This window comes from Diceros bicornis, chromosome 17 (assembly GCF_020826845.1).
Source record: "Diceros bicornis minor isolate mBicDic1 chromosome 17, mDicBic1.mat.cur, whole genome shotgun sequence".
In the NCBI taxonomy this organism is placed as follows: Eukaryota; Metazoa; Chordata; class Mammalia; order Perissodactyla; family Rhinocerotidae; genus Diceros; species Diceros bicornis.
In genome coordinates, this window is record NC_080756.1 from 890124 (window position 1) to 914725 (window position 24602).

Consider the following 24602-nt stretch of genomic DNA (forward strand, 5'->3'; position numbering starts at 1 on the left):
GTCCTGAGTTCTGTACCACCTTTGTCAGGATGCCTTAAATGTCCTGTATTCAGCTTTTTAAATTAAATTGCAAAACTTTGGCAGTTAGAGGTATTTTTCAAATCTACCGGGGCGTCCTGTGCTTTTATTTGCTAAATCTGGTGACCCTCCACCTTGTCATCCCTTGTTATAATCTTTTGTGGTTGGACTCATTCGAGTATTTCTGACGTCCACTGTTACCGTCAGAAATGACCATTTTCAGAATGAAGTCACCAGAATAGCGTAGGACCACTTCACAGGTTCCCAGCACAGTTAGTTGGTATTAAAGTCATTCTAGTCTCCCGTCCTCCCTTTACCTGAAAGGTGACAAATACACACGTTTTCCTTGTTCATTGTTGCATCGTTCACAGAAACATGTCTTGGAGATCTAATAAAAACGTCATTATTGGATATCTCAGGGATTAAGAGTTGTCTAGACAAATATTAGGGTTTCTGTGTTGAGGACTCTGATGAAAAGAAATAATGAATTAACTTATAACACAACACCTGAAGGAGAATGGTTTGTTAGCGAAACAAGGAATATCCCTGTAGCTGTTGTTCAAAAGCCTGTTTTTACATATTCCACTGCCATCCGCCTTTGAGAAGTGCCATTGAATGTAGTAAGATTAGAACATTTTAACTTTGTCTTTACAGTTATAGACGTCATTCAGATGGCAAATTCTTGTTGTGAAAACTTAGTGATTACCAGTTGCATATGCAGAGGGCAGACTGAAGTGGCTTCCATGACACACAAAAAATGTTATTTTAAACAATCTTTCATGAATAGTGATTATTGCTGATGTGGTAGATGATCTGTTTCAGCATCTCATGTGTGGCCGTCTTGTATACCCAAAGCAGTTTCGTGAAGCCACCACACTCATATCTAAGTCTAGATAATTGAGGCAGTGGTCTCAAAGTGGGTGTGTGCCCACGGAATATGCAGAACGGCCCCCTGGGGCGTAGAAACAAAAGGTTAGAAAAACCATTTATTTTTATTTTTATCTTGCCCTTTCCTATTTCAAATCTTGTAAATGTTTTATAATTTGCATAATATATAAGTTCAGCAGCAGTACATGTAAATAATTTATAAATAAATAAACTTCAGTGGGAATACGCTTAGTTTTTTTTCCTATAAGGATAAACAATAGAAAAAATTTGAAAATGACTAACAATTCTACCTGAAAATGGGAGATAAATTTACAGTGCAGACATAGAGGAGTCAATCCAAGTGTTTTCTAGTGTGTCCATAATTCTAAAATTCTAATAACTCTATCCCGTTATAAAGGCTTAGAAACTGAAAGAGGGGGAAATACAAGAGGTAAGGAGGCTGCTGTTTGTAATTCCTAAATAAAAAGAAAATTTCCTTTTGCCGTACTTGATAATAGGAGAAGCATATTAACTATACCTCTTATAATTGTCCTTCCAGATACACTTGCACAAATAAACAAAGATATGGTTCAAGAATGTCCATTGTAATATTGTTGGTAGCAGCAAAAAGAATTGGAAATAAATATCTGTCAATAGATATTTATCAATACATGTGTATTATTGTATATTTATTGTTTTTGAAATTTGCATTATTACTCTAATAAGACAAGATTTCCAATATTTAATGTAAAGTGGAAAAAACTTGAAAACTATATGGAATTTTATGATCTAATTTATGTTAAAAACTACGCATGTTTATCTTGGTAAATGCATAGATAATTTCTGGAAGGTGCATAAGAACCTGACAATGGTGACCTCTGAGAAGCAGAAACAGAAGATCAGGGGACAGTAGTAACAAAGAGGAAGGAGGTTCTTTTTCACTTGTCTCTTTCTCTGATATTTGAAAACATCGTAAGTATGTATTAATTTTATAATTAAGTTAAATTAATATTTTAAAAATTAAAATAAGATATTGCTTTCTCTGAATTAATAGATACGTATAGCATAGATGTGTCTACTCAACCTAAAATGAGGTGGGGCTGGAACAGTAACACGTCACCTGAATAATAACGTAGGCCAACACAGTCCCCGAGACCAAAAAGATGCCTTTGGTGTCTCCTTTAGTATAACTGAGCAGAGACAAAACCACACTTCAGTCTATGCTGTGAGACACCCCTCAGGTGCCTCTTTATATTGCACTGGCTTCTTTTATTATGATACATTTCATTCTCACATATAGAGAATCACATTATAAATGTCCATGCTTCTACCATCCAGCTTAATTAATAAAACATTATAAATAAATAGAAACTCTCGTTGCTTTTAGCTAATCTAATTCTCCTCCCTTTCCCTCAAAGATAATCACTATTCTAAATTTGGTGTTCATCATTCCTGTAAATATTTTTATACTTTTCCTTGATATGTATGTATGGACAAACAAAATATAGTATGATTTTGCATAAACTTCGTAGAAATCGTGCCCCACAATATGTATCCTTCTGTCTCACTGGATCAAAGACCTAATTATAAGAGCTAAAACTATAAAACTCATAGAAGAAAACATGGGTGTAAATCTTCATGACCTTGAGTTAGGCAATGATTTCTCAGTTATGATACCAAAAACACAACCAAAGAAAAAATAGACAACTTGGACTTCATCAAAATAAAAAGGTTGGTGCTTCTTAGGAGGCTGTATTACTAGGGTTCTTCAGAGAAACAGAACAAATAGGATGTGTATACACCCCCCCAACACACACACACACACACATATAAACAAGTTTATTATAAGGAACTGGCTCATGTGATTATGGAAGCTGGCAGGTCCCAAGATCTACAGGCAAGCTGGAGAGCTGATGGTATAGGTCCAGTCCGAAGGCTGGCAGGCTCCAGCCCCAGGAAAAGTCAATGTTTTAGTTCAAGTCCAGAGGCGGGAAAAAATTGATGTCCTAGTTCGAAGACTGTCAGGCAGGAAGAATTCTCTCTAATTTGGCGGTGGAGAGGCAGCTTTTTTGTTCTATTCAGGCCTTCAAGAGATTGGATGAGGTCCACCCACATTATGGAGGGCAATCTGCTTTAGTCAGTCTACTGTTTAAATGTTCATGTCACCCCAAAACACCCAAATAATATTTGATTAAATATCTGGGCACCCCATGGCCCAGTCAAGTTGACACATAAAATTAACCATCACAGATACTATCAAGAAAGTGAAAAGACAACCCACAAAGTGGAAGGAAATATTTGCAAATCCTGTATCTGATAAGGGTCTAGTATCTACAATGTATAAATAACTTTTCAACTCAAAAATAAGAAGACAAATAACCCAATTTAAAAGTGGGCAAAGAATTTGAATAGACACTTCTCCATAGAAGATATACAAATAGTACAGGAGAAGTTACTCAACATCATTAGTCATTAAGGAAATGCAATCGAAACCGAATGAAATACCACTTCACACCCACTAGGATGGCTTTAATCAAAACTATGGACAATAACAAGTATTGGCAAGGATGTGGAGAAATTGGAACCCTCATATATTGCTGGTGAGAATGTAAAATGGTGCAGCCACTTTGGAAAAACATTTGGCAGTTTCTCAGAAAGTGAAACCTAGAGTTACCGTATGACCAAGCAATTCCACTTCTAGGTGTGTACCCAAGAAAAATGAAAACACGTTCACATAAAAACTTGTGCATGAATGTTCATAGCAGAATTATTCATAACGGCCAAAAGTGGAAATAATTCAAATGTCCATCCACTGATAAATGAATAAATAAATGTGGCATATCCATACAATAGAATGTACTGAGCCAGAAAAAGGAATGAAATACTGATAGACAGTACAGCATGGACAAACCTAGAAAACGTTACGGTGAGTAAAAGAAGCCAGTCACAAAAGGACGTATGTTGTATGATTCCATTTATGTGAAATGTCCAGAATAGGCAAATTCACAAACACAGAAAGTAGATTAGTGGTTTCCAGGGACTGGGAGGAGGGGGGGGTGGGGGAAACTGCCCGTGAGTAGGGAGTTTCTTTGTGGGGTGAGGAAAATGTTATAAAACTGATTGTTGTGAAGCTTATACAATGCTGTGACTATACTAAAAACCATGGAATTGTACACTTAAAAAAGGTGAATTTCATAGGATGTACATTGTATCTCAATAAAAAAGGGGGAAGTATATATAACTTTAATTTTATATCAAAATGTTGGCTGTTTCTAGAAAATTAGTTGGACATTGCTTCTGGCATTCTTTTCATTTTATTTGATGTGGTTGAAACATGCTAATTTAGAACATTTTTATTTATGGAAAAGCAAAGGGATATATTTCCTACAGCAAGTATAAAAGTGTCCTTTACATGACAAATTTCAGTTCACTCTTAAAAATGTGTATGGCATTTTGCATTCCACAAATATTTATTTTTTACCAGTCCATCTGCTCCTTGTGCGTAATATAGAAAATAAAACCCAGCGTCCAAAGTAAGACTTCTTCACTTTGTCTGGTGTGCTTAATGTCTGCACTTGGGTGAATGGCTGCTCGATTTTCAGTGTTATTGTGCAATTTTTCCGTCTGACAGTGGATAAGAGAAGACCCAGAAATAAAAATGAATGGTTATGAATGGCATCAAATCACAAATCCCAGTTACTTGAGGGGAAAGGCTTATTTTAACCATTGGCAACTGTGTTCAATAATTTATCTTTTACCATCTGTCCCTGCCTAGGCGTCACTGATAACACGATTGTGTATTTACATGGGCAAGAAGGTGAACATGGCGATCAGATCAAGTGCCCTCTCTTCACTTATCGCTAACACAACTCTTCCAGGTAGTTGAGGCCTTCCTTCCACCTGGAAAGTGATGGTTCTTTAAACACAATCCCTGGCCACAGAGCAAACCCAGCAAAGTCATTGACTCTTCACTGGCCAAAAGGAATCAACTCCCTCCCCTGAAATTCTGAGGTGAAAGGCCGCTGACTGTCAAGGCTGGCCGTCATGCTGTTTCATTCCTACAGCATTCTAGCTGACAGGGGCCCACAGTGGCACTGCTGGGTAGTGTGCTTCTAAACAAACAAAACCAGGAATGTCTAAATAAATTACTTCTCTTGGATAAACATTGGGGGAAACTCTGGGGGGAGTTGATTTTTATGATCTTGACTGAGTTCATTTTAGGTAAAAATAGGCCTTGATGTGCTCTGGTAAATGACTTAAGAAATCTGCTTCTTACATCAAATGAATGAGAAGGACTCTTCTAGAAGCTTTCAGATAGATATTAAATTTAATTCCTTTTAAAATATCTAATTCTTACCATGAATGTGAAAAGTTTCTTTGTGAAAATTTAATTTTATAAATGTTCCTGCAATGATTAAAAATCCTAGTGAGTGTGAAATGGTATCTCCCTGTGGTTTTGATTTTGGATGCCTAATGATGTTGAACATCTTATTTCTGGATTCTCAGTTCTATTCCATTGATCTATGTGTCTATCCTTATGCTAATCCCACACTGTTTTGATTAGTGTAGCTTTGTGACAAGTTTTGAAATCAGGAAGTGTGAGTCCTCTGACTTTATTCTTTTTCAAGATTGTTTTGGCTATTCTGGGTTCCTTGCATTTCTTTGTGAATTTTAGGATCAGCTTTTCAATTTCTGCAAAAAAGCCAGCTGGGACTTTGACAGGGGTTGCATTGACTCTGCAGGTCAACTTTGGGAGTACTGCCAACTTAAAAGTCTTAAGTCTTCCAATCCATGAACGTGATATGTTCTTCTACTCAGGTCTTCTTTAATTTCTTTCAATGATGTTTCGTAGTTCTCAGTGTACAACTCTGGCAATTTTTGCAAAGTTTATTCCTAAGTATTTTATTCTTGTGATAAGATTGTAAATGGAGTTGTTTTCTTAATTTCATTTTCGTGTTATTCCTTGCTAATATATAGATATACAGTTGATTTCTTATGCTGATTTTGTATCATGCAACCTTGTGGAACTTGAGTATTCCTTTTAGTGAGATTCCTTGGAGTTTTCTATACATGAGAGCATGTTATCTGCAAATAAAGATACTTTTATTTCTTTCTTTCCAATCTGGATTTCTCTGTTTTATTATCTTGTCTAATTGCCTTGGGGAGAACCTCCAGTGCAGTACTGCATGGAAGTAGTAAGAGCAGACGGCTTTGTCTTGTGCCTGATCTTAGATGGAGAGCTCTGAGTCTGTCACCATCAAGTATGATGTGAGCTGTGGGTTTTTATAAACAAGCCCTTCATCAGGTTGAGGAAATTCCTTCTTACCAGTTTGTTCAGTGCTTTTACCACGAAAGAATATTGGATTTTGTCAAATGCTTTTTTCTGAATCTATTGAAATGATTATGTGGTTTTGTTCTTTATTCTTTTAGTATGGCATATTGCATTGTTTGAGTTTTGCGTATCTAACTAACCTTGCATTCCTGGGATAAACGCTACTTGGTCGTGGTATATGATCCTTTTTATACGTTGCTGAATTTGGTTTGTCAATATTTTGCTGAGGACTTTTGCACCTCTATTCATATTGATATAGATTCATCTTGATATTGATCTGTAGTTTTCTTATGCTATCTTTGGCTTTGGTTTGAGCATGACACCGGCCTCATATAATGAGCTGGGAAGTGTGTCCTCCTCTTCTGTTTTCTGAAAGTGTTTGTGTCTTAAACATTTGGTAGAATCTGCCAGCAAAGTCACCTGGTCCTGGGCTTTTCTTTGTGATGTTTTTTTCATTAGTAACTCAATCTGTTTATTTATTATAGGTCTATTTAGATGATTCTATTAATTATCTATCTCATATTGAATCAGTTTCAGTAGTTTACGTCCTTCTAGGAATTTGTCCATTTCATCTTGATTATCTAAGTTGTTGATTTCCAGCTGTTCATAGTATTCCCTTATAATCTTTCTATTTCTGTAGAGTGGGTAGCAACAGTCCTTCTTTTAGTCAAGGTTTTAATTGAGTGTTCTTTTTTTTCTTGGTTGGCCTAGCTAAAAGTTTGTCAATTTTGTTGATCTTGTCAAAGAACCAACTTTTGTTTCCACTGATTTTCTCTATTGATTTTCTCTTCTCTGTTTCATTTGTTTCTACTCTAATCTTTATTATTTCCTTCCTTCTGCTTGTTTTGGGTTTGGCTTGCTCTTCTTTTTCTATTTTCTAAGGTTCAGTTACTGATTTGAGATCTCTCTTCTTTTTTAGTGTAAGAACTTACAGATATAAATTTCCTCTCTAAACACTGCTTTCACTGTATCCTATAGGTTTTGGAATGTTGTGTTTTCATTTTCATTCATCTCAAAGTATTTTCTAACTTTCCTTGTGATTTCTTCTTTGACCCATTGGTTATTTAGGAGTGTGTAATTTCCACATATTAGTGAATTTCCCAAATTTCCTTCTGTTATTAATTTCTAATTTTGTCGCATTTGATCAGAGAATATACTGTGTACAATTTCAATCGTTTTAACCTTATTTAGACTAAACTTATTAGACTATTTATTATGGCCTATCCTGGAGAATATTCCATGTGCACTTGAGAAGAATTGTGTTCTGCTGTTGTTGGGTGGAGAGTTCTGTGGATGACTGTTAGGTCTAGTTGATTTATGGTGTGTTCCATACTTCTATTTTCTTGTTGCTCTTCTGTCTAGTTTGCTATTCATTATTGATAGTGGGTTATTGTAGTCTCCTGGTATTATTGCTGAATTGTCTGTTTCTCCTTTCAATTCTGTCAGTTTTGATGCTCTGTTGTTAGGTGCATATATGACTATAATTCTGATGTCTTCTTGATGGATTGACCCTTTTGTCATCATAAAATGTCCTGTTTGTCTGTAGTAACACTTTGGCAGAGGGGAGATGGGAATAGGATAAGTTAAAACACCACAAAGTTTGCCATTTTACTAAGGTTCAGCTATTTTTCTTGAAAAAATTCTCTCAGATTGTCACAAGCCTTTGGTTAATTTTCAGAATTCTGAAAAAGTTGATTTGACCATATTTGCTAGTATTCTCATTGCTTTTATAGAGGATTGGATTTTTGGATGTCCTTACTCTGCCATTCTAGAAGTCCTCTCCTGCCCCTTTTTTTTAAATATCCTTAGTGGTGGAAGATATTTGTCCTTTGAGGGTGGATTTGAATTTTGGAAACAGTCAAATATTGCTTGGAGTGATGTATGCTGAATTAATTGATCAATCTGAATAGAACTAGTTCGGGTGAAAAACGATTTGGACTACACAATAATGAACTTGAATTTCTTCTGTGTCATAAATAGACTAAAGACAAAAGAAGAATGCCAAAAAGAAGTTCTGAACATGCAGCTTTGTGCCCATGTCAGATCTGAACATAGGTTAGATGATAAATCCAAAGAGGAATAACACATATTTCCAAACATCTTTTGGAATTAGCTTCAATTCCATCTGCCTATTATTCTAAATAATCCCATTCTTATTACAGTATAACTAAAACCTTTGATTGGATAAATATCTCTGATCCTTGTCTGAGATTATGTCATTTGGTTCTGGACCTCTCATTTACCTGTGTCTAACTGTAGCTTTCAACTGGCTACACAAAGATCCAACTCAGACTGGCTACTTTCTTGTAGCATGATTGAGATTCTAATTGCAGAATATCTTCAATATGTCCACAACTGCATAAAGTTGCAAATTTAAAGAACAAATGCTTGGTCAACTGTGTTTCTAAAGTTCTTATTCCAGTTCCAATCGTGACAACACAGTTCCATGCATATAAGGACTTCCAGAGTCACCATTTACTCTACCATAAATATGCACACAAGGCCTGATAATCTGTGCAGAGGCAAGAGGAAGTTTACCAACCGCCTGACTTTAAGGAGAAAAAATTGTATAGGCTGCTGCTGTTTCATAGCAGAGACCTCTAATAGTCAAATGTTCTCTTTTCAATGATTAGTTCCTGAGATGTATGATCAGCATTCTCACTACCTGCAGCCAGAGGTGAAAATACCTACTCACTGCCCTACTATGGTTTTGCAGTCAAATTCTCTTACATACAGATGTGTCCATGTCAGTTATGTTTTCTTATAGCTATATTTCATATTGTACTATTGAGTGTAAAATTGTGCCTTCATTGCTATTTAAAACTGAAAAAGTAGTCTTAAACTAAAAAGCAGTTAGATTTCCCAAAGGACTACAGAATTCAGTTTTAAAAACTGGGACCGCACAACAAAATGCTGTAAAAAAAAACTGAAGAAGCTGAGAAGTTATATATTTTTTGATTATTCACATTTTGGTTGAGCTCTATGGATCATTGTAATCACGTGTGTCATTTCTGCTTTTGAAAGTAAACGAATGTACTTAATTTAGTTGTAATGTTCAGTACTAAAACAATTCTTTGGTAATTGATTGCTTAAACAGAAAAGGAGTTATTAATTGTACTGTGTTACTTAGGAAATATCATTGTGTGTAGGTGTGTGTGTGTGTTTGAATATATATTAGCTAAAATTCAAGGAAAGATTTCTCATTTCAGAAACAATGATTTATTCATTGAGACTTATTAGTGTTTCTTCAGCATCATCTTTTTCTTAACTAATTATATGAACTTAGAAACTAAAATTAGAGCTGCCATCATTTTGTTCTTTTGTTAAAAGTGAAGCAGCCTCCTCACCATGAGTGACAGTCAAAACAACACCAAGTGCCAAAAAAGAGTAAAATTAATCATACTTGGTTACAAGACAAAGCATTACCCTTTTTTATTTTTTATGAACAAAATCACCACATCTCCTTAGGGTGTTAATGCTCAGACTTCATTGATATTTAAATAAGACTCAAACTAAATATCAACTGTAACCGTTGCTGTACCTGGATAAGCTTGGCTTCTCTGTTCCAAATTTTCAAACTCCTTTGTAACACGATCCTCACTTCCCCTATTTTCTGAAGGATTGGAAAAGCCACCAGAACACAGTAGTTACAGGTAGCCTTATCCTAACCATCCATCACAGCCATTCACACATGCAGACAAAAGTGCTCTTTCCCATGTGTTCAGGACTGGATACAGAGGGAGGATTAAAGTCAACGTCTTTGCCCTCAAGGAGTTCACACTTTAGGGTCAGTCCTGTCTAGTGAACATGGTGTATTGGAGACATGTTGGAAAAATTGCTAAGAAGTTTCAGAGGAAAGAGACCCTAGCATTTGGGGGACTGGATCTGAAAGAGTTGGGGTGGGCTCATTTCAGACATAGGAAGCAGGGCTGTGGGTTGACTGGCCTGCCTGGAACACAGGTCTGGATGGGACGTGATGGAAGATAAGGCTGGAGAAACACATGGGGAATGGATGAGACGGCATCTTCTGTCCAAGGGCAACTATTTGTGGGTTTTATTGTCATATTTTCAGTGCTCAAACATCCTTCTGCTGAAATCTGGAAGAAAACACGTTGGACTAGGAAAGCTTGTTAGAGAACTCCTACAAAGGTGTGAACAGGAGATGAAGAAGGTCTGAGATTCAGTGTCAGGAGCCCGAGAGTCAGTCTTCAAGCCTCCTGCACACTCCACGTGCCCAGTGACTTCTCCAAACCCAGAGATTTTGAGTTAGTTTTTAAAACTCCGTGACCTAAAAATAATCACAGAAATGCACAAACATTTAGATACAAGAATATTCATTTGCAGTCTTGTCTATAAGGGTGAAAAATTGAAAACAACTCAGTGTCCAAAAGTAATGTACTGTTTAAATGATCTGTGGCACATCCACCTAATGGAATACTATAAAGTGTTTAAAATTAGTGTTTAAATAAATTTGAATACATGAAAAGACATTTATGATATATTTAGTCAAATAAAAAGCAAGCCATAAAAGAATATGTAGACTAAAAATCTGGATGTTGTCACACACGTATATATACATATAAAGACTTGAAGGACATACCCATAAAATGTTATTGGCAGTTACTCTAAGTGTTGGTATTATAGGATATTTTTCTTTCTTGCTGTTATCTATATTTTTAGTTTTTCTACAGTGAGTGTGCATTATTTTTTCATCTGAAAAAACGTTATTAATTTTAAAGACATGAGGTAAGAATTTAAAGGGCTTGAGGTATGAAAAATGGTCCCAACTTGGATGACCACTGACTTTGCGTATGTAACGCTGCTACTGACTCTTCATCACTAACCTACTTTCCCAACCTCACCTTCTTCGAACATTTATCAGTGTATATGCCATAAGCTCCCACACAGCCGTGCATATGTGGAGTGAAGTAAGCATGACCACGTGATCATTATTAATTATTATAATCATTCACATATTATATCGTATGTCAGACACTAGGCTGGAAATGTTCACACATTTCTGCTTTTTTAACCTTTATAATGTGAATCAACCCTGTGAGTGTTATTGTTATCCCCATTTGCAGATTAAGGAGTCTGAGGCCGAAAGAGTTTAAGTGAAGTGCAGAGCGTTGATTTAAACTCAGATTCCAAGGCCAATGCTCAAAGAACAACGTAACAAGTTCAATTTATATTTATTTATTTATTTTATTTATTTTTGTGTGTGTGAGGAAGATCAGCCCTGAGCTAACATCCATGCCAATCTTCCTCTTTTTTGCTGAGAAAGACCAGCCCTGAGCTAACATCTACTGTCAATCTTCTTCCTTTTTTTTTTTCCCCCAAGCCCCAGTAGATAGTTGTATGTCGTAGTTGCACATCCTGCTAGTTGCTGTATGTAGGATGCCGTCTCAGCATGGCCGGATAAGCCGTGTGTCAGTGCATGCCAGGGATCCGAACCCGGGCCGCCAGTAGCAGAGCGCGCGCACTTAACCGCTAAGCCACGGGGCAGGCCTGTCAATTTATATTTATTTTTAATGATGGTTTTGATTTTTATTTTTTAAAATAATAAAAGAAACGGGGAGTAAATTTTGCCTTGTCCTGTACATATATAAAAGGTCAGATATCACTCTATGAATTCAAAAATGTCTATGTGATCCCTCCAAAGGCAGAGAACATTCTACCTCGTGAGGCAGGTGCTTTCAAGTAGGGAAACCACTCATTTCTCACACCAAAAATGTTCTCCACATCACAAGATTCTCTGTTTACTTTGGAGTGAAATTCGTTTATCATCTCCCTGGACCCAGGCCTCATATCTTTTATACTTAGTACATTTCTTCTCTGCAGGATTTCCTTTGGGAAATTTTATTATGGTTGGTCACAATACCTATTCATTTATTTCAGCTTCTAGAAATTTATGTCACAATTTCACTTTCCAAGAGCTTTGAATTTAAGTCACAATTTAACTTAGCACTCCATATCTTCTTTTTTAAAAAAAATTTGCCCTCTCATCTGTCAAACAATCCAGGGAGGCAGTTAGCACTCTATATAATTTATCTGTAGGTAAAGAGATGGAGAAAAACATCAAACCACTCATTAAATACCATTGCCGGTGGAACTTGAAGGCGTGGAATCTGGAGTTTCAAAGAACTGTGCGGACCATCAGTCCACACGGAGTAAAGGAGTTCCTTCTCCATTTCACCATTGGTTTTCCCTTGGTTATTCAAATGAGTAAGAACTTCTTTTTGTTTTTTTCTTTCTTTTTAATTAGAAGTCTCTGAGAAAACTAAATATGTGGACAAACTGAATGAGCAAAATCAATTAAGAAAAATGTAGTTGGAGTGGGGACTTCAGCCCCTTTACGATCAAGCCCACATTGTCAGATCTGTGATCATTAGGATCATAACCCACAAGGGGACGAGGTGGACGAAGGTCTCAGACCCACAGCCTTTCAGCTCTGGAGAGGAGGAGAGTAACAGACTTCTTACTTCTCACCGTGCAGGATTAGACGTGTAAACTGATGAAGACAGCTCTGAATGAGTATGAATACGTTTTACAGAACAGAAAAATTAAGATTGGAACAGCTCTCAAAGATCTGTTTGCTTTCATTCTGTACGAAATTCTTCTTGTAATCTTCAGATGCATATTTTTCCGTTCTTAATTCGAGTACTTCCAGATAAGAAGCTGCCGCCGTTTCCCATTGAAACAATTTCATAATCCAACAGGTTCAGAAGTACATCTTCCTGGACTACAGGCGAAACGATCATTTGTTTCGTTTTGTTCTTTTACTCCCATTTGCATTCTTTGTTGGCTGCTAAATGAGGTGCCACACTTGAAGTCCCAGTGTTCTTGGTGGCCAAGGTCCTGGAGAAAGAGCAGCCGTATCTGGGAATCAGACTGAGGCCACAGCCCGTTGCTGGAGGCTGTAGCCCTCCCACCTAAATCCAGCTTCTAAGATCCAGCACGTAGCCCCAACTACCAGGAAAAGAAGTGTCTAGTGGTGAGCCGCTCCAACCCTCAGTTGCAGTGTTCTTGTGTTTTTAGCCGTATTTTCTTCCCACGTCTTGCCCATCAGGAGCAGTGATGCAGAGCTGAACAATTTCAGCAGAGTGGTGAAATTCTCTTGCCGAAACGGCTGTGCGGCCCTGGCCCATAAGATTTATCCATGTTTTCCGTTTTACTTAATTGTAATTAGCATGCTGTTTATTGCATTCCTTTTACCTTTCCTTACGAATTTGCTTTTTCCTTCAATTGTTTGCACTGGTATCTTTTGAATTTCCTCCCTCTTATTTGTTTTCTGGCATAAATAATAATCGGTGCTGCAGGGGAGCTTGATAAAGGCTTTTATTATGTTCCCTTTTGTCAAACAGCAATCATGAGGCATGAAAAGGCCTGAGCAGTTTATCCAGAGTTACACAACAAAGAGAGCAAAGCTGTGAATAAGGATTTGTGCTCTTCGTTTTCCACATGCTGTTTTTATTAAAGGTCCAGGTCTCCTATTATTTCTGTTGATTTTTTTCTCTAAATCCTTTAGGTGTTTTCCCTGTATCTTAATTTGAATTTTCTCTTAACTTCTTATGTTTGTTTAGTTTTTGAAAGATATTTCTGATTCTGTCCTCTTGTCCTATCATTTTGGCTTATGGATTCTGTGGAACAAACGTTCGTCTCTCAGTTCAGTAAAGTGATGTTTTCTCCTCCAGATCATTGGTCAGCAATACTAGTTAAAAGCCTAATATTCCCGTACTTACAAACACATCCCTCACTAGATTGTTCAGTAAATTGTGTTAGAAACAATTGATAACCTATTTGGGGGAAAAAAAACCTAGACGAGTCTCACCTTGACCATACCCCAAAATAAATCACAAATAGATTAGATTAACTTTTTAAAAAATCTAAACTTCCAGATGAATCTCTATGTATTAAAGCAATGCAAGAAACCACAAAAGAAAAGATTAATATGTTTGACTGAGGTAAATATAACTTTTTAAAAATCCTTAGTATTTTAAGGCAACAATAAACTGTATATATGTAACAGATATATCTGAGAAATAATTAATATCTCATATATCATAGTAATCAGAATAAATACATTAATGCCATAATATAAACATTAGGAAAGAGCATGACAGACAACTCCCAGAGGGAAGGACCAATAAATGAACAATAGTCATGTGAAAATGTATTTGTCATCATCTCTAACCAAAGAAATAGAGATTAACACAATAAGTCACTGCCATTACGCCTGTAAAATAGCAAAATTAGAAGTCAATTTAAATGCTAGTGAAGTTTAGATGATTCTGAGTGATTTTAATACCTTTGTTAAAACTTCTAGATTTTACAATTTTTCTACAGTTAACTCTTATAATGAAAAAATTAACACTTCAAAATATACACAGATGTGTATTTAATCTCTTCTCTCCAAGCCAAGACATGACTAAGTGCACAAATTTTTAAGTTGATTCTACTGATTCAATTTCCTAATTCCAGTGTATTTCAATTAACCTAAATATTGTTTGCTCCTTGAAAATAAGAACTAACAAAAGCAGAGATTTTTCCAAATTAATGACAACCTAGGGTAATATTTCATGATAGAATAGGAGATACTTGTCATGGTAAGGACTGTTTTGTGGAAAAAGCTCTCTGTAAGGTCAACAGCCTGTGTAAATGTAACTCCATATTGAACTTCGGGACATTGTCTGAGTGTGGAGGTGAAGTGTTCTGGAATTGTTTAGGGTTCAGAGGAAATGGCTTTGCCATAATAAAGGGAATTTTCAGATAAATAGGTTATCAAGAAGAATGTATTTTTCTTTAGACAAATGTGGAGATTCTATCCATTGATTTTAAAACGTTAACGTTAATCTCAGTGTAAAGAGTTTTTGAGTTTTTGTGACGATCTCTTAAAATAGATCCCTTAGAGACGCAGAAGGTGAGATTTCGTGGGACTTTATTCATTATGACCCAGTTTTAATAACAGCCAGGCATCACTTTTTATAAGCAGTTTACTGACTCTATCTGATCAGTCCCTGTAATAACCCTCTGAAGTAGGAGCACTTTATTATCCATTTCACAAAAGAGGAGGGAATTGAGATGCAACCAAGCTCAGTAGACTGACCGAAGGTCCACCGCAAGGCCATGGGAGAGCCAGACAAGAATGACCGCAAAGGCCGAAACCGTGCCCTGAATACGATACTCCCTCCACATTGTAATTCAGTCATCTCAGCCTTCTCCCAACAAGGGACCCCGACTCCATGTAGGGCACTGTAACGTCTGACAATCCGCCCACCATACTCTTGCTTTTGGGTAGCAAAGCAGAAAGAGCTTGGGTTCACATTCCAACTTGATTGAATCCTTGGTCCACTATTGTGTTCCTAATTGGTCATTTCTTCACCTGCACAGTGGGGGAAAGTAGTACTCGGAAGGCTGCCGTGAACACTGAGGTGCCATAGGTGAAAGTGCTTACAACAGCGCTTGGCAGATAATAGATGTTTAATAAATATGAGTTTCCTTCCCCTTCCCTTGCCAAACAAAAGTCATTCTTCCTTACGAAGTCAGTTTGCATGAAAACGCTTCCCTAGTTCTCAAGTCATCACAGAATCCTTAGAAAACTGACTCACCAGATCAAATGTACCTTCGAGGGGCCTCTCAGAGGCCTCAGTCTCAGGTTTGGGCAGGGTGTGCTGTGGGAGCCAGAACAGAGGTTGATACAACCTGATGTCTGAATTCTCTCTTCTAGATTTGGGCGGGCTTTTTATAGTCTGATAGTTCCTATGACTCTGGCCTCTCTCTCATCTCTCCTACATAACCCTGCCCCCCAATTCCAAAATATATTTTTATACCAATGAACTCTAGCTCAAATTGCTTATATGCCATTTATCAAAGATGCTTTATCATTTCCTGCTCCCACATTTTCTCCTGCCAGGCTGTCTCTCTGAAATAACCCTCTACCAAAGGTTTATCTATTGAACTTTTACCTTCAACGCCCAGCTCAAATGCCTCCTGCCTCGTGTATCCGCTCTGACCACTCTGGGTAGAAGAGACCTTGCCTTCTGCTAAACCAGTGCAGCACTGGCTGTCACTCAACGGACAGAGTGCAGATACCTCTGTCTTTTGGGCCTGAATATGGACTGAATGGAATAACGGTTTAAAATGGCATCTGATTAGCAATCCCTTAAGCAGCCTCTCCCAACTCCTTACTAAAATATCTATGAAACCAGCAAAAGCTGAATTCTCACAAATACACTAAAAACTAGGACCAATAGACAACCTATTATCAGAATCAAGACGGAATTTCTGCCAATTTAAAGGCCAGGAATACTGCACTGAGAAATTTTAAAAACTGCTTTCCCACTAAAAATAGATTAAAACTCTTGACCTAAAACTAGAACCACTCTTTGTTCCCCCTCAACTGTTTACCTCCTACTCAATACACGGGAGCCCTGTCAATCACTACCAACAGCCCCCAAAAAAGAAGCGGAGGGGGGTCCCTTTATCAGGTAGGTGATATTTTACGAGGCATCAGAATACTACCCCCTAGTCCCTAACGCAGTGATCCTAGGAGTTAAAAATAATAATAGAGACTAGAAAAGTTTTTTCGAGAAGGTGCCAAAATGAAAGTGGTACATCAGTGTTAATTTTTTTTAAAAGTCAGATGTGAATCCAGATGTAAAATTAATGGGAAAGTACTTAATGCTGATAAAACTTACAGCAGAGATAAAATTACGAATTGCTTCAAATAACACAATGTCTAAATTACATAAAGTAAAAACAGTTACAAATATAAGCAAAAATAACAAATATAGTTATTGTAGATGACTCAGATATCTCAGGCTTTGACAAATCCAGTAGGAAAAAAATAAGGAAAAAATAGATTCGAATAATATCTTTAATAATGCACAATAATGTAATAAATAAAACGATATATGTATATTTCAACATATGCATAGATAGGTAATCAAACTAGTTGCCAGCAAAAGCAGCTATGAAATATTTAGAAAAATTTATCATGGTGTTTGTCTCAAAGAAAGAATGGAGAAATTCCAAACATTAGTAATTTAGTATAAGGGTCTGTGATCTTTATGGGCCCTTATAAGTTTATCACATAAATAAATAAATATGTACATATGCGAATACACACATAGCATGCATATATACATACATACATAAATGAATAAATGAAGGGTACAAAAACTATCTTTTAGGGGTTCATTCAGAAGTTATAAAAAATATATACTTTAAAAAAATTATTTTATTGAGGTCATATTGGTTTATAACATTGTATAATTTCAGGTGTACATTATTATATATCACTTTTGTATAGATTGCATCTTGCTCACCCCTGATAGTCTTATCTTTTATCCATCACCATATAAATGTGCACCTTTACCCCTTTCACCCTCCCCCCACCTGCTTCCCCTCTGGTAACTGCTAAACTGTTCTCCTCATCCATGTGCTTATCTTCCACATATGAGTGAAATCATGCGGTGTTTGTCTTTCTCTATCCATGTTGTTGAGAATGGGATGATTTTGTCTTTTTTTATGGCTGAGTAGTATCCCATTGTGTGTGTGTGTGTGTGTGTGTGTGTGTATATATATATATATATATATATATACACACACACCACATCTTTATCCATTCATCAGTTGATGGGCACTTGGGTTACTTCCATGTCTTGGCTATTGTGAATAATGCTGCAATGAATATAGGAGTACATAAGCTTCTTTGGATTGTTAATTTCCTGTTCTTTGGGTAAATACTCAGTAGTGAGATAGATGGATCATATGGTATTTCTATTTTTAATTTTTTGAGCAATCTCCATACTGTTTTCCATAGTGGCTGCACCACTTTGCACTCCCACCAGCAGTGTATGAGAGTTCCCTTTTCTCCATGTCCTCTCCAACATTTGTTATTTTTTGTCTTGTTAGTTATAGCCATTCTGATGGGTGTAAGGTGATATCTCATTGTAGTTTTGATTTGCATTTCCCTGATAATTAGTGATGTTGAACATTGTTTCATGTGCCTGATGGCCATCTGTATGTCTTCTTTGGAAAAATATCAGTTCATATCCTCTGCCCATTTTTTGATCTGGTTGTTTGTTCTTTTGTTGTTGAGTTGTATGAGTTCTTTATACCCCTTGTGGAATATATGATTTGCAAATATTTTCTCACAGTTGGTGGGTTGTCTTTTCATTTTGTTCATGGTTTCCTTTGCCATGCAGAAGATTTTTAGTCTGATGTAGTCCCATTTATTTTTTCTTTTCTTTCTCTTGCTTGAGTGGACATGGTATTCAAAAAGATACTGCTAAGACTGATGTCAGAGTGTACTGCCTATATTTTCTTCTAAGAGTTTATGATTTCAGGTGTTACACTCAAGTCTTTAATCCATTTTGAGTTAATTTTTGTGTAAGGTATAAGATAATGGTCTACTTTCATTCTTTTCCATGTGGCTGTCCCAGTTTTCCCAACACCATTCATTGAAGAGACTTTCCTTTCTCCATTGTATGTTCTTGGCTCCTTTGTCGAAGATTAGCTATCTGTAGACGTGTGGTTTTATTTTTGAGCTTTCAATTCTATTCCATTGATCTGTGTGTCTGTTTTTCTGCCAGTACCATGCTATTTTGATTACTATAGCTTTGTAGTATATGTTGAAGTCAGGGATTGTTATGCCTCTAACTTTGTTCTTTTTTCTCAAGATTGCTTTGAGTCTATTCAGGGTCTTTTGTTTTCCATATAAATTTTAGCATTCTTTGTTCTATTGTCATGAAGAATGTCATTAGGATTCTGATTGGGATTGCATTGAATCTGTAGATTGCCTTAGGTAATATGGATATTTTCACTGTTTATTCTTTCAATCCATGAGCATGGAATATCTTTCCATTTCTTTATGTCTTCTTTGATTTCTTTCAATAATGTCTTATAGTTTTCAGTGTATAGGCCTTTGAACTCCTTGGTTAATTTATTCCTAGATATCTCATTCTTTTTGTTGCTGTTATAAATGGGATTGTATTCTTGACTTTTCTTTCTGCTAGTTCATTATTAGTGTATAGAAATGCAACTGATTTTTGTAAGTTGATTTTGTACCCTGCAACTTTGCTATAGTTGTTGATTATTTCTAACAGTTTTCTGGTGGATTCTTTAGGATTTTCTATATATATAGAATCATGTCATCTGCAAACAGCAAGAGTTTTACTTCTCCCTTTCCAATTTGGATACCTTTTATTTCTTTTTCGTGCCTAATTGCTCTGGCCAAAACCTCCAGTACTGTGTTAAGTAAGAGTGGTGAGAGTGGACACCCTCATCTTGTTCCTGTTCTCAGAGGGATGACTTTTAGTTTTTCACCATTAAGTATGATATTGGATGTGGGTTTGTCATATACGGCCTTTATTATGTTGATGTACTTTCCTTTTATACCCATTTTATTGAGAGTTTTTATCATAAATGGATGTTAGATCTTGTCAAATGCTTTCTCTGCATCTATTGAGAGGATCATGTGATTTTTATTCTTCATTTTGTTAACGTGGTGTATCACATTGATTGATTTGCAGATGTTGAACTATCCCTGCATCTCTGGTATAAATCCCACTTGATCATAGTGTATGATCTTTTTAATATATTGCTGTATTCAATTTGCTAATATGTTGTTGAGGATTTTTGCATCTGTGTTCATCAGCAATATTGGCCTGTAATTTTCCTTTTTTGTGTTGTCCTTGTCTGGTTTTGGTATCAGGGTAATGTTGGCCTCGTAGAATGAGTTAAGAAGCATCACATCTTCTTCAATTTTTTGGAACAATTTGAGAAGGATAGGTATTAAATCTTCTTTGAATATTTGGTAGAATTCTCCAGAGAAGCCATCTGGCCCTGGACTATTGCTTTTGGGGAGGTTTTTGATTATTGTTTCAATCTCTTTATTTATGATTCATCTATTCAGATTCTCTATTTCTTCTTGATTCAGTTTGGGGAGGTTATATGGTCTAAGAATTTATCCATTTCTTCTAGGTTATCCAATTTGTTGACATACAGTTTTTCACAGTATTCTCTTATAATCCTTTGTATTTTTGTGGTATCTGATGTAATTTCTCCTGTTTCATTTTAAGTTTTGTTTATTTGATCCTTCTCTCTTTTTTCTCAGTGAGTCTGGCTAAGGGTTTGTCAATTTTGTTTATCTTCTCAAAGAATCAGCTCTTAGTTTCAGTGATTGTTTCTACTGTTTTTTTAGTCTCTATTTCATTTATTTCTGCTCCAATTTTTATTATTTCCTTTCTTCTGCTGACTTTGGGCTTTGTTTGTTCTTCTTGTTCTGGTTCTGTTAGGTGTAGTTTAAGATTACTTATTTGAGGTTTTTCTTGTTTGTCAAGGTCAGCCTATATTGCTATAAATTTCCCTCTTAGTACCACTTTTGCTGCATCCCAAAATGTTGTGTTTTTATTTTCATTTGCCTCCAAGTATCTTTTTATTTATCCTTTGATTTCTTCATTGATCCAATGGTTGTTCAGTAGCATGTTGTTTAGTGTCCACATATTTTTCACTTTTCCAGGTTTTTATTGTAGTTGATTTCTAGTTTCATAGCATTGTGGTTGGAAAAGATGCTTGATATGATTTCAATCTTTTTAAATTTATTGAGGCTTGCCTTGTTTCCCAACATATGGTCTATCTTTGAGAATGTTCCATATGAACTTAAGAAGAACGTGTAGTCTGCTGTTTTGGGATGGAATGTTCTATATATATCTATTAAGTCCATCTGTTCTAGTGTCTCATTTAAGGCCACTCGTTTCCTTGTTGACTTTCTGTCTGGATGATCTATCCATTGATATAAGTGGGGTGTTAAGGTCCCCTACTATTATTGTATTGCTGTCGATTTCTGCCTTTAGGTCTGTTAATAGTTGCTTTATATACTTTGGAGCTCCTGTGTTAGGTGCATATATATTCATAAGTGTTATGTCCTCTTGGTGGAATGTCCCTTTTATCATTATAAATTGCCCCTCTTTGTCTCTCATTGTTTTTTTTATCGTGAAGTCTGCTTTGTCTGATATAAGTATGGCAACACCTGCTTTCTTTTGCTTTCCATTTGCTTGGATTATCATCTTCCATCCCTTCACTCTGAAACTCTGTTTGTCTTTAAAGCTGAGATGTGTTTCCTGGAGGCAGCATGTTGTTGGGTCTTGTTTTTTAATCCATCCAGGCACTCTGTGTCTTTTGTTTGGAGAATTCGATCCATTTACATTTAGATTGATTATTGATAGATATATGAGTGCCTAATATTGCCATTTTATCTCTAGTTTTCTGGTTGATCTATATTTCCATTGTTTCTTTTCCCTTGTCTTTCTGACTGCCATTTCACTTTGGTGGTTTTCTGTGATGGTTTTCTCATTTTTCTCTTTATTTATGATTTGTGGCTCTGCTCTGATTTTTTACGTACTTGTCACCATGAGGTTTGTATAAAAGATCTCATAGATGAGATAGCCCATTTTCTGACAGCCTCTTACCACCATTAGCCTAAGCAGATTCCATCCTTTTCCTCTTCCCCTTCTGAGTTATTGTTGTCACAAATTATTCTTTTTTGTTGTTGTGAGTTTGTGACTAAATTGAAGTGTTTATAGTTGTTTTTGATGCTTTCTTTCCCTTTATCTTTTATGTTATAATTAAGTGTTTGCTAACCTATTCTGATAGACAACTGCAATTTTATTATTCTATCTGTCTGTTTATCTCCTTGCTCAAAGCTTTGTAAACCTTTGACTTTTTGTTTCAGGTGGGAGCCTCCTTTCATTGTTTCTTATAAGGCAAGTCTTGTGGCGATGAACTCCCTCAGCTTTTGTTTATCTGAGAAAGCCTTTATGTCAGCATCAAATCTGAAAGATAATTTCACTAGATAGAGTATTCTTGGCTGAAAGTTTTTATCTTTCAGCTGTTTTGAATATATCATTCCATTCTATTCTAGCCTGTAAAGTTTCTGCTGAGAAATCTGCTGAAAGCCTAATGTGGTTCCTTTGTAGGTTATTTCCTTCTGCCTTACTGCCCTTAATATTTTTTATTTGTTATTCAATTTGACAGTTTTAATATTACATGCCTTGTAGAAAGTCTTTTTGTATTGATGTAATTAGGAATTCTACTGATTTCATGTACTTGTAAGTCCATTTTCTTCCCCTATGTTTGGGAATTTGTCAGCTATTATTTCTTTGAACAAGCTCATGGCTCCTTTTTCCCTCTCTTCTCCCTGTGGAATACCTATAATCCTTATGTTACTTTTCCTAATTAAGTTGGATATTTCTTGAAAAATTTCTTCATTTTTTTTTTAAACCTTAGTTCTCTCTCCTCCTCCACCTGAAGTATTTCCATATTTCTGTCTTCTAATTCACTAATTCTGTCTTCCATAAGATATGCTCTATTTTTTTGGTTTTTTATGGTTTCTACATTATTTTTTATCTCATTAATTTTGTTCTTCATATCCAGAATTTCTGTATAGTTTTTTCTAAGGGCTCCACTCTCTTTGGGGAAGTCTTCCTTCTGTTCATTAATTTTATTCCTGAGCTCATTGAACTGTCTTTCTGTGTTTTCTTGAAACTCACTGAGTTTCTTTATGACAGCTATTTTGAATTCTCTGTCATTAGATTGGAAATGTCATTAGATTGTAAATGAATCCTGTCAGACTTCAGGATTGGTTTCTGGAGGCTTGTCATTTTCCTTCTGCTCTAAAGTGTTACTGTAGTTCTTCATGGTGTTTGATGAACTGATCCTTTGCCGGCACATCTGTGGTAGTATCAGGTGACAGATTCCACCTGCCACCACTGGGGCAGGCAGGAGCTGTGTTTTCTTATCTCATCCCATCTGCTGGTAGTTGTGCCAGTTGAGCTGCTCTGCCTTCATGTGGGCTGGCCACAGCTGCTTGGCAGATCTCGTTCACATGGACTGGGCCTCTGTGCTTGGTAGGTGGGTTGCTCTTCTGCAGGCAGGGCTGCTGCACTAGGCAAGTGAGTCTGGCTGAGCTGCTGTGCTAGGCAGGCAGGGGTCCTTCTCAGGGGCTGACCTGCCACCACTCAGTGGGGAACATTCTCTTGGGAGGAGCTGCCGCTCTATGGTGGGCACTCCCGCTACCACTCTGAAAGCGTTCACACACAGGCCGGGCTGCCCCCACCTCCTCTTACAGTTGCGCAAGCTGCTGTGTGAGGACCTGCAACCTGGATTGCTGCCGCTGGGGAGGTGGAGGGGTCCACTCACCCAGTTCCACTACTTTCTGGGGATCCAGTCCACCCACCTTCAGATGCATGGTTGCGTGGATCTCTCAGGCATTCTACTGTGCTGTGTAGGGAATCCTCTGTTGGTTAATGAATGTCTGTTTAGTTGTAACTTAGAGGGGAGTGACAAAGGGAACAACTTACTCCACCATGATGCTGATGTCACTCCCAAGAAATACATACATTTTAAGCTTTTGAATTCTATTTCAATGGCAATCATTTGAACTGAAACAAGAGATTGTTGTTTTTTCCTCTGAGCTTCCTGTGTCCAAAAAAATCATGAGTACAGTATACTGACGTCAAAAAATATCAGGCGGCTATATGACTTATATACCAGACTCTCAGATATGCATGTAAATAAAGTTGGTTTGTGTTACATCTGATTCCTCAATTCAAATGTGATGTCTACTTTTCATAAATTTTCACTTAATATTATTAGCCATCCTATTATTTCTGTAGCAGCTATAACCATTAATAAATTATAGTTCATTTTCTCAATTCAGAGTTGTTTCCAATGACAAACCTATCAGTGTCCTCTAGAGAAACTATAGATAGTTGCTGTAGTCAATTATGGTACCATAAGAGAAAAGGACATTTGGTCCTTATTTCCGTAAAAGTTTTCACTGAATTGCATGTATGTACAAAGACAAATTTGTATGATCAAAATAATTCATGTGGTGTTTAAATCTAACAATGTTCTCCTCCAATGTAGACGAGGATCCAACGTATCTCTTACATTGGACATGAGCAGCTTGGGGAACATCGAACCCTTTGTGGCTATACCAACCCCACGGGAGAAGGTAGCAATGGAGTATCTGCAGTCAGCCAGCCGAATTATCACAAGGTCACAGCTGAGGGACGTTGTGGCAAGTTCACATTTACTCCAAAGTGAATTCATGGTGAGCCTGCTGTGTGTCATTCACTCTTCAGAAGGTATTTTGATATACTGGGCACTAGAGGCATGTACTAAAATGACACTGCCCTCCAGTCAAGCAGCTTATGGTAAACAAACAGTTACAGTTCCAAAAGTTAAGTGCAAGGGTTTTAGATCCACCCTGCATCTCATCCACTATTGATACGTATTCGTGCTAGAATGCAATAGCTAAATTAAGGCAGAAGATGTGGGAGCTGGTGAGGCGAAGAAGTGGCAAGAAGAAGCTGGGCAG

The 24602-nt window shown here is 36.7% G+C and overlaps 1 protein-coding gene across 1 annotated transcript in view; it reads left to right on the forward strand.

The window, feature by feature from the left end:
- PTPRR (protein tyrosine phosphatase receptor type R) overlaps nt 1-24602 on the forward strand; it is a 226120-nt gene that overhangs the window by 158943 nt on the left and 42575 nt on the right. Inside the window, exon 7 of the mRNA XM_058559189.1 lies at nt 24149-24335. Coding sequence (XP_058415172.1) covers nt 24149-24335 — 187 coding nt within the window. The remainder of the gene's footprint in view (nt 1-24148; nt 24336-24602) is intronic.